At 34.9% G+C, this 11,242-nt stretch overlaps 2 protein-coding genes across 2 annotated transcripts; one reads left to right on the top strand and one right to left on the bottom strand.

Moving 5' to 3' along the window:
• The first annotated feature begins 348 nt into the window (after window positions 1-348).
• LOC141291540 (chemokine XC receptor 1-like) lies at window positions 349-2,443 on the top strand. Its single transcript, XM_073823692.1, has one exon. It carries the CDS (start codon window positions 437-439, stop codon window positions 1,358-1,360), a length of 924 nt encoding a protein of 307 aa, XP_073679793.1. The 5' UTR covers window positions 349-436; the 3' UTR covers window positions 1,361-2,443.
• Window positions 2,444-3,484: 1,041 nt separating this feature from the next.
• On the bottom strand, window positions 3,485-10,525 carry LOC141290619 (ensconsin-like). Its single transcript, XM_073822729.1, has 6 exons — window positions 10,481-10,525; window positions 8,776-8,880; window positions 8,649-8,690; window positions 8,480-8,534; window positions 8,231-8,369; window positions 3,485-5,402 (listed from the first exon to the last, which is right to left on the bottom strand). Exons 1-6 carry the CDS (start codon window positions 10,523-10,525, stop codon window positions 5,189-5,191), a joined length of 600 nt encoding a protein of 199 aa, XP_073678830.1. The 3' UTR covers window positions 3,485-5,188.
• Window positions 10,526-11,242: the final 717 nt, after the last annotated feature.

Below are 11,242 nucleotides of genomic sequence, written 5' to 3' on the forward strand. Positions count from 1 at the left end.
AAGGGCTACAGCTTTGCTTTATGTTACTTAATAACATAAAAATGAAACAAATAAGGTGACATTGTTTTGAAACTTCCATTAACTGGCAACTACCTTAAAACGTTACTAAGGAATTGCCACAGCACTTTTAAAGAACAACTGCTTACTTTGTGAAAACGATACTTTCATTTCACGTTTATAAAGGAAAGGAGAAATGACTGAGTTTTGAGGTTGGTGTCTTTTTTAACCCTCCCATTCAACATAAAAACACTGAAATATCATTTCCTAAACTTAGACGTTACTAAATATCAGCTTCAATTTGATGTGCAGTTTTCTACCAATTTACTAACAGAACTGACAAAATTAAGGTAAGAATATTCTTCTTTATTATTTTATTCATATATACAATAATACTCAATTCTAATGACTAAATTAATATGATTATATAGACAACATCATGACTGAAGGGTATACAGATTATCCAGAAACAGAAGACCAACTATGTCGCAAAGAAGATGTGGTCAAAGTTGGATCCATTGTTATTCCAGTGTTCTTCGCTCTTCTGGTTGTGTTTAGTTGCATTGGTAACCTGCTGGTTCTGCTCATCCTGGTACTGTACGAGAAGCTGAGATCGCTGATCAACATCCTAATCTTCAATTTAGCTTTGTCAGATCTGCTGTTCACTTTTGGACTTCCATTTTGGGCTTTGTACTTCGTTTGGGGTTGGACGTTTGGAGAGCCTGGCTGTAGAGCTGTGAAGTTTCTCTTCTACGTTGGCTTTTACAGCAGCGTGTTGTTTTTGACTCTAATGACTGTTCAGCGTTACATGGCAGTGGTTCATCCTCTGTCCGACTGGGACAGATGCAGATGCTTTTCAGTTGCTCCTTTTATCATATGGCTCTTGAGTGGAACAGCTGCACTGTTAGTCTCTCTTCGTAGCCAAGTCTTAGAACACGAAGAGAGTCTTTACTGTGAATTTGACAGTATTCAGGTAAAACATGTCAGTGTTTATTTCCAAAATGTTTTCTTCTTGATTGCATTTTGCATCATGGGATTTTGTTACGTTAGAATGTTCCAGACAATCGCACAAACGCGAACAAAACGGCGAAACAAGACTATTAAGCTTATATTTTGCATCGGGCTGGCATTCTTCATCGGATGGGCTCCATACAACATTGTTATGTTCTTGAGAATTCTGCAGGATTATGGTTGGTCTTCATTCATAGACTGTAATGTATCCATTCGTCTTGATTATGCATATTACACTTGCCGGCTGTTGGCTTTTTCACATTGCTGCTTAAACCCAGTGCTTTATGTTCTGATCGGAGAAAGATTTCGGACACATTTGAAGACAATGTTAAAGACATTGTGTTCAAAATAAAGCAATTTGGTATGTTTGTTAAATGCAACAATTTTCACCATGGATATCAGATTATTCAAGAGGTGTGATATAATGTAAGCTACTATGTAAAAATTTGCAGAATCTGCAAAATGTTAATTATTTTACCAAAATAAGAGGAATCATATAAAATGCATGTTATTTTTAACATGTATTTAGCACAGACCTGAATAAGATATTTCATATAAAAGATGTTTACATATAATCCACAAGAGAAAATAATAGTTAAACGTATAAAAACGACCCCGCTCAAAAGTTTACATCCACTTGAGTCTTAATACTGTGCTGTGACCTGAATGATCCACAGCTTTGTTTCTTTTTTATTTAGTGATAGCTTTTCATGAGTCCCTTGTTTGTCCTGAACAGTTAAATTGCTTTCAGGTCCCAACAAATTCTTTGGTTTTTCAGCATTTTTGTGTTTTTGAACCCTTTCCAACAATGACTGTATGATTTTGAGATCCATCTTTTCACACTGAGGACAACTAAGGGACTCATATGCAAATATTACAGAAGGTTCAAATGGTCACTGATGCTCCAGAAGGAAACACAGTCCATTGAGAGCTGGGGGGTGAAAACTTTTTGAATTTGAAGATCAAGGTAAATTGAAGTTATTTTGTCTTCTGGGAAACATGGAAGTATCTTCTGTAGCTTCTGAAGGGCAGTACCAAATGAAAAAAATATATATTTAGGTAAAAAAAGATAAATGTGCACATCTTCATTCTGTTCAAAAGTTTTCACCCTCTGGCTCTTAATGCATCATTTTTGGAGCATCAGTGAGCATTTGAACCTTCTGTAATAGTTGCATTTGAGTCCCTCAGTTGTTATAATCATACAGTCATTGTTGGAAAGTGTTCAAATACACAAAAATGCTGAAAAACCAAAAAATTAATGGGACCTAAAGGATTTTTCTGAAGAACAGCGGGCAGTTTAACTGTTCAGGACAAACAAGGGACTCATGAACAGCTATCACTTAAAAAAGAAACCGCTGTGGATCATTCAGGTAACAATACAGTATAAATAATCAAGTGTATGTAAACTTCTAAACAATGTCATTTTATGTAAAAATATCTTATTCAGGTCAGTAAAAACAACATGCATTTTGTATGATCCCTCTTCTTTTGGCAAAATAATTTACATTTTGCAGATTCTGCAAGGTGAATGTAAACTTTTGACTTCAACTGTACATGAATATAAAATGTAATTTATTCTTGTGATGCAAAGCTGAATTTTCAGCATCATTACTCTAATGATTCCACAACCACTTAAAATCTGGGGGTCTTTTTTAAGAAATTTATATTCTATGTATTAAATGCGTTAAACTGATCAAAAGTGTCAAAACATTTATGTTACAAAGGATTTCTATTTTAAATGAATGCTGTTTTATTATACATTTGTAGAAACTGTGATACATATTTTCTCCAAAAAATATTAAGAGCACAACTGTTTTTAACATTGATAATAAGAAGAAATGTGCATTACATCAACATATTAAAGTGATTAAGACAGGAGTAATGATGTTGAAAATTCAGCTTTGCATCACAGAAAGAAATTACATTTTAAAATATATTACAATAAAAAACAGTTATTTAAAATAGTAATAATATTTCACAATATTGCTGTTTTTACTGAATTTTTAAATCAAAAACATATAGCCTTGGTGATTTTTTTTTTTTTTTCAAATTGTTAAATGCTAGCTTACATCATACCATACATCTTGAAAAATGTATAGATCATATTTGATTAAACATTTTTTTTAAATGATTGATTTGTTTTGGACCATGGACCATATTTTTTCCACAAATACCTAAGAAATACACATAATTTAGTTCCCTAAATTAAAGAAATATTCCACATTAAATATACACTTGATTAACAGGCTCTGCGGCATGCTGTTGAAAACCACTGAAAATTTCAAGATCCCTCTTTGGGAAAAAAAAAAATGCAAGTTTACATGGTTTTCTTAAACATCTAAACCTCATGGGAAAAAAAAAAGATGCCAGCTTCACACCAACACCATATAAACCACTATCTAGGCCAGCAAAATGTCAAATGTAATTTACTGTGACAATTTCATTTGACACAGACATATGCACAAAGCAGCCTTAGTCGTTTCTAGATAAAAAGTTTATTGATTTTCATAATTTGTACATGCATATAGATCGACTTGGTTGGGAGAAAACGTTTCAGTTTATTAAAGCGGTGCTCAGTGCTGTCGGTTTGTTCAAGGGCACATGGGTGCTTTATCAGAAGAAATCTGTCTTAGTAAACAAGTTGTGCTTGTTTTAAACCTTCACCCACCCCATACTTTTTTAGTGTTTGCATATCGAGATTTACAATTTCTTGGTTTCAAGATATGTAATTGATCCCTGCTTCTTTTTTTTTTGCATGGTGTCCACTGACCATCCACTGATACTGATTACAACAAAAAACAAAGTGAGACAGTCTCAAGTTGTTTACAAGATAAACTGCTTTATAATATGTCCTATATACTGTAGGATACTTGGTTTTCCATAAGCCCTATCAAATATTGATGGCGGTGTCTCATAGGGCTTGAATGGAAATGGTTATATGATGCAGCAGGACTCACAGGGCTGACAGCATGTGTTACAAGCTTATTATATAAAGAGGATCTTTCAAAAACAAAAACCAGCCCTTTAACAGCTCTACAAACAAATCCTCAAAACTTCACTTCATCTGATAAGGCAGAGGAAAAACATAGGTAGCAGCATTTCAATTTAAAGAGATTCTGCTCATTGTTTATTAATGATTTTTAACGATTAGCTTGTATGGGTTCTACTGATGAAATAGACGTTAGAATTTATATATGCATAAGTTTCTATAGCACAAGTTGCTTTCAGATGTCTGTGATTAATGCTACTCAAAACAACAGCTGAGTGAATCTCACACATCACAAAAACACATCCAGGTCATGTTTTAACCCATAAAAGTAATGGAAAAAACAATCAAATTGTTTTGAATCAGCATTAAGTATAGGCAGTAGAACAACTATTTACACTCTACATAACATAGAATTATTTTTCCCACAATTACTGTATAAATACTTTTTTCCCCATATATTTTGAGTTTAAATAAATCATGGATATGTTTCTAAGATGGATTCACCCAGTCATATCAGGAAAAAAAATTATATATAATTTTAGGATGACACATTTAGAGCCGTACATTAGGGTGGAATGAGATGAGGTCTTTGCAAATGCAAACCATAGCAAAATTCATAATTCAAGAGGCAAAAATCTGTTCAAGCTTTACAAAGAGGGAAGAAAATATGTTCTCTTCATTCAAACAATAATTATAAAACTAAGCAGAGAGTTCAGCCATTCAATCGCTGGCATAACGAGAGCAAAACTCAAGGTTTTGCCATAAATCTATGCAAACACAACAAACATCATTCTTTTGTCACACATTCCTTATGGTTAGCACTTCACAGGAGCTTCCACAACAGCGACGACACTTTTCTTCAAGTATTAGATGCGACTTCGGCCCCCCAAAAGACGGAAGATGTGGTTCCACGTTCAACTTTAGTTTAAGGAGACAGGAGCTGATTACAGGAAGTAGAAGTTAAGAGAATTTTATCATTTCCATTTTAGTTCTCTAAGTGTCAGATGAAGAGAAGTACAGGTAGGGGTCTCCCGCCGACTCGGTTTTCTTTCTTTCCTGCGTTGCATGTTTCATTTCCAGCATTATAAATGTTTATACATCTATAATGGGAAAACGCTATCTAAATAAGGTAAAGAGGGTATGGAACGTCACCCCCAATCCATGTTGTGTCCAGCCTGACTGACCTGAACTCTACTGCGCCGGGTTTTCCTCTAGTCCACTGACGTTATGCATGCTGCCGTTCTCTCTGAAAGCCAATAAGGGAACCTTTCTATTCTCCTCCTCTTCATTTTCCACCTCCTCTCCGTCTCCATCTTGACGGGACAGTTTGGTCCCCATAGGAACCTCTATGACCTCCTCGAAGGCCTCTGTGACGGCGCCGTTTTCTCTGAGTTGGCCAGCCACACTTGGAGTGAAGAAAGGTGTCAGATTACAAACAAATATGAGTTTCTCTGATTAAAGGATTAGTTCAGTCATTATTTACTCACCCTCATGTCGTTCCAAACCTGTAAAACCTTTGTTCATCTTCTTAACACAAATTAAGATATTTTTGATGAAATCCAAGAGCTTTCTGACCCTCCATAGACAGCAAGGATACTACCACAGTCAAGGTCCAGAAAGGTTGTAAGGACATTAGTAAAACTGCCTATGTGACATCAGTGGTTCAATCATAATTTTATAATCTTCATTTATCTTAATTTGTGTTGGGAAGATGAACGAAGAGTCTTAAAGGTTTGGAACGACATGAGGGTTAGTAATTAAATGACTGAGTGTTGATTTTTGAGTGAACTAACCCTTTAAAGGAGTAGTTCACTTTCAAAACAAGAATTTACAGATAATGTACTCACCCCTTGTCATCCAAGATGTTTACGTCTTTCTTTCTTCAGTTGTAAAGAATTTTTTTTTTTTTTTGAGGAAAACATTTCAGGATTTCTCTCCATATAATGGACTTCTATGGTGCCCCCAAGTTTGAACTTCCAAAATGCAGTTTAAATGCAGCTTCAAAAGGCTCTAATTGATCCCAGCCGAGGAAGAAGGGTCTTATGTAGTGAAACGATGGGTTATTTTCTTAAAACATTTACAACTTATATACTTTTTAATCTCTGCCAAGCTAGACAAGATGAGAAATTGAGGTTAAAAAGTATATAAATTGTAATTAAATATAGTTTTGCTAGATAAGACCCTATTTTCCTCGGCTGTGATCGTTTAGAGCCCTTTGAAGCTGCGTTTTGGAAGTTCAAACTCGGGGGCACCATAGAAGTCCACTATATGGAGAGAAATCCTGAAATGTTTTCCTCAGAAAACATAATTTCCTCACGACTGAAGAAAGAAAGACATGAACATCTTGGATGGCAAGGGGGTGAGTACATTATCTGTAAATTTTTGTTCTGAAAGTGAACTACTCCTTTAAGCATATTGTTGTATTGTCATTAGAAGTCATTTTGGTTAAAATGCACAACTAAATTAATAATTTTAAATGTAAATAAATAGTGTTCATACTGCCTGTAAACAAACCATCTTAAGTGCTTAGAGATGTAAAAATAAGTTGTGTTCCTCTTATCACCAGTAGAGGGCTGCAGAAAACCATTTATTGTGTTATACTAATCCATTTAGCAGACAATTATTCAAAGTGACTTTGAAATAAGGGGAAAAAAGCAATTTAAAAGAAAACACTGGCAGCAAATGTGTAGTAAGCATCTCAATATCATCTTAAATATAAAAAAAAATGAAATACAGCCATAAAACCCACTAAAAATCAGCTCAATAATTATTTAATTTTAATGTGTATATGGGCCATTTTACAGAATTGGTTAAAAGTCAAAATGTCTTTTGCACAATTTTTTTATGTATGCAAATTGCATAATATCCAAGGCACACATTTCTAGTAACTGTGCAGGTGATTCTCATATTGTATCACAAATTTGTCACTACCAAAACACAGTAATAAATATTTGAATAAGAAGGGTTATATTGACCTATTAAGATTTTGCTTACATTTTCCTTGTCAGTATATAAATCAATAACACTTACAATTTGAACAATATTTCAAGTGTGGTTTATGGCATTTGTTGTATTTTGAATTTTTTTTTTCTTTGTAAAAGGCAAAAAGTTGATCATACCGATCTCAAAGTTAAGGATTCATTAGTTTGAATATACATTGAACCAAACACTATCATAACATCTTAGTTGATAATTCAGTATCTTTTATTTTTGACAAAACATCCCATGTTTCGGTCATGACAGCACATTTTCTGTAGTGACAGTAAAGTTTTGGGAGTGACCACATTACATTACAAAATTGTAACCCACATTCTAAAACACTATTAAAACTTTAAAATACTAAAAAACTACATAAACTGTACTAAAATTGTTTATTTCCACCAAATAGAGGATTATGTGTTCACCTTTGTCACTACGGAAACAATAATGACAATTTTAGATACTTTTGAACCTAGCTCAAAGATGCTAATCAGCACAGGGTTAACTAGCAGATTTCTGAATAGTTGTACACATATAAAAACTAAATGCTATGGAAAAACACCCATAAAAAGTGTTTTCAATTACAGAAAAATGGTGTTCGGTAGTGACATTCTTTAAAGTTACACACAGATTTTTCATAGTTTTGAACACATTTAACTTAAAATGAGGGATTCCATCTACTCACCATGTAGCTATGAGAGAGACGCACATCAATATTATATAAATTATTATAAATATACACTGTAGTTAAAACCAGTCTCAGCCAATGGAATTAAACATGCATTAAAAAGACTTTTTTTTAAATAGTTTCATAATTTACAAAGAAAATAAAAGTTTTTTAAAGTTTTTTTTTTTAATAAAAAAAATAAAAAAGACATTTTTAAAAGCAACAACGGTATAAAATGCTAAAATTATTTCAATATCATTTTCTTTAATCAAAAACTGATTGAAAGTACCCACTAAATGAAGATTTTATATATATTTTAAGCTTATATATTAAGTTTAAGCTTGAAATTGTAAATATTATTGCGGGTTTCAATGGATAATGAAAGATTTAAATACTTAAATGCCTTTTAACTGTCTTTTTTGGTTTGTACAAATTCTGTAGAATGGCCCATTTTGTACTTTTTGGTCACACTATGGATTGGGAAAATGATGCAAGTTGGAAGCCAACTGAAGTTATGTTTTAGATCATGTTAACTCTCAAGCCTCAACTTATGATTAGTTATAAAAAACATGGTACTCTGGTCTCACCTGTGACCTGATGTGGGCAGTATAGGTGTAATGAAGCTGGGTCCCGTGTGTCCGTTACTGTCACTGCGTACCGTCTCAGATGTCTCCGAAGCCTGAGGGGGTGACACAGTCACCGAAGGGCTGCTGGATACTGAACTTGCTAAGAAAGACAAGAGAATGAGCAGTTCATAACAGGCATTGTTAATGAGAAATGTCATGTCAGAGTAAGGAAACACTGGTGCATATGCAAATGTAAAACTCATGAATCACCTGAATTCTGTTCACTCTGCTGGCTGGCATCGCCATTTCTCTGTGGTGTGGTTTTCTTTAAAACAGAAAGTAAATAGAAAGTGTGTGTGTGTTAGTGAAAAGCCAACACTCTAAATTAAAGGCAACAACGCTGAAAAGAAGATTGCAAGTGCTCACAGTTATATCTTACCTGATCAGATCGGCGTGTGCGTTTCATAATTTCCTCAAGGCGCTGTGACAAACAAGAACATGCTCAGATAACATTAAAACCCTGTCATTACCTTAAAAAGTGCTTAATAAAAACTAAATTAGCTTACCTTCTTCCTCTCCATCCTCTCAGCCTCCTCTTTCTGGAAGTGTTTCTCTCTTTCCAGACGTAAACGCTCTGTCTCTTCTTTCTGGCGAGCCTCCTCTTCCTCTTTCTGAATAGACAAAGACAGAGCCACAAAAAATACATTTGGATAGATTCTACACATAAAAATATATGACAATTGCATGCTTAACATGTTACTGAGATTAATTACATGTTTAATGTAATTTATCATATATATTACAAAAAGTGGCTTTATAAAGTGGCAGTACATTGTTTGTTGTATTTCCATATCATTAACCATAGCAGCGTCATGCAGCTGAAGTAATTTAAACTAAAATTACTTCAGTTTCTAATTTTTCAGTATATACGTCTTTATTGCTGACTCGTAAAACAGTCTAGTCACCATCTAACGGCAGAACAATGTAACTAAAATTACCACCACGAACAAATGCTCTGTTTCTTAATACTAAACACTTTTAAACACTTTTATACTATTATTTATATAAAACATTATGTATTGAATAGTAACATTTAATACATTTACATGACATTTTGCTAAAACGATTTGCTCTGGAATAGATTAATGAGACCAAAGACTGCCTGCTAGAATTATATCTCATGTTTAACCACTACAGAGACATCAAAGCCAACTGTAAATTTCAGAAGATCTGGCCAAGCTGAGGCTTCTCTCATGCGGGTTCATGAGTGCAGAATGGCCGCTGACAATCTGGAGCTCTCATGTCCGAAAACGTTGTCGCAATTTAAACTATAAACAAGTACATCCTCGCCTAAAAACCTCTTAAAACTACATTACATGACACAAAAATAGTAACATTTCTAAAATTATATTGGATTTGGGCGTCCACCATGACACTCGCTGTAAGAAGTACCGCAAACGGAGCGATATGATTACAAACTGTGAAGCGGCTGTTTGACTTCTGATATTGCTCTAATATTACACTCCTATCAGCCAATCAGATTAAAGGACAAGAAAAAAAACACTGTATAAAAATAAATAAATTCTGCCAAATTCAAGGATAACAGGTGTGTGTGCCACAAAATTTAATTATCGAGGGAAAGTCCATTTATTTCAATAATTTGTTTCAAAGAGTGAAACTTGAATGTTATATTAGTTCACTACACACAAAGTGAAATATTTCAAGCCTTTATTTGTTTCAATTTTGATGATTATGGATTAAAGACAAAAAAAAAAAAAAAATCCAGAATTTCACAAAATTAGAATATTTCATGTGACCAATAAAAAAAGGATCTTAAACACATGTTGGCCTTCTGAAAAGTGTGTTAATGTACTGTATTATGTCCTCAGTACTTGTTGGGCCTCCTTTTGCAATTATTCCAGCATCAAGGCGGCATGGCATAGAGCTGATCAGCCTTTGACACAGTTGAGGTGTTATGGAGCCCAAGTTGCTTTGATATTGGCCTTCAGCTCATCTGCATTTCGGGGTCTCTGTTCCCTCATCTTCCTTTTAACAAAACCTCATAGATTTTCAACGGGGTTTAAGGTCAGGCGAGTTTGCCGGGCAATCAAGTACAGTTATTCCATGGCTATTAAACCAGGTACTAGTAGTTTTGGCTTTGTGAGCAGGTGCCTAATGCTGCTGGAAAATAAAATCATCACCTCCAAAAAGCTTGTCGGCAGCAGGAAGCATGAAGTGCTCTAAAATTTCCTGGTAGACAGCTGCGTTGACTGTGGACTTGATGAAAGACAATGGAACCACACCAGCAGATGACATGGCTCCCCAAACCATCACTGACTGTGGAAACTTCACACTGGACTTTAAGCAACTTGACTTTTGTGCCTCTCCGGTCTTCCTCCAGACTCTGGGACCTTGATTTCCAAATGAAATGCAAAATTTGCTTTCATCTGAAAACAGGACTTGGGACTAGAGCCCTGCGCGGGACTGTTTTCTTCATCCCGCTCGCCGAATTTCTGACCATAACCGCCCGCTCTCGCAATATGTATGTCCACTCCCGCCCGCACCCGCAAAACTCTGAGAATTTATTCCCACACGATAATAGAGTTGCATTGATTTTGTGTCTTCTCCCGTCCCGCAGGAAAAAAAACATATTTGTATTGCTATTATTAAAGAGATTCATGTTTGTTTCTTTCCCTGGCCTGCATGTATTCTGACTCACTGGTAGGGAAGATGAATAGTAGCCTGGACTATCGGGGACATCTGAAACGCTTAGGCTATCGCGCGTTTCTTTAGACTTCAAGTACTTTGATTTTGGCTATTGAAGCATTCCGTAGGCTTGATTGGTCCTGGTGTAAATGTGCAGAAAGCATGTCTGAAAGTAGCTAGCCTATGAGAACACAGAAAGACAAAACACACAATACATTCGAATATAATTTCGTTTTTATCAAAAACGTTGCACCATCACACGGCACATAAAAATAGACTGCTTTGCAAAAAAATACAATGATAAACTACATGAAAACAGCAGTTTTC

Source organism: Garra rufa, chromosome 18, assembly GCF_049309525.1.
Source record: "Garra rufa chromosome 18, GarRuf1.0, whole genome shotgun sequence".
NCBI classification, from domain to species: Eukaryota; Metazoa; Chordata; class Actinopteri; order Cypriniformes; family Cyprinidae; genus Garra; species Garra rufa.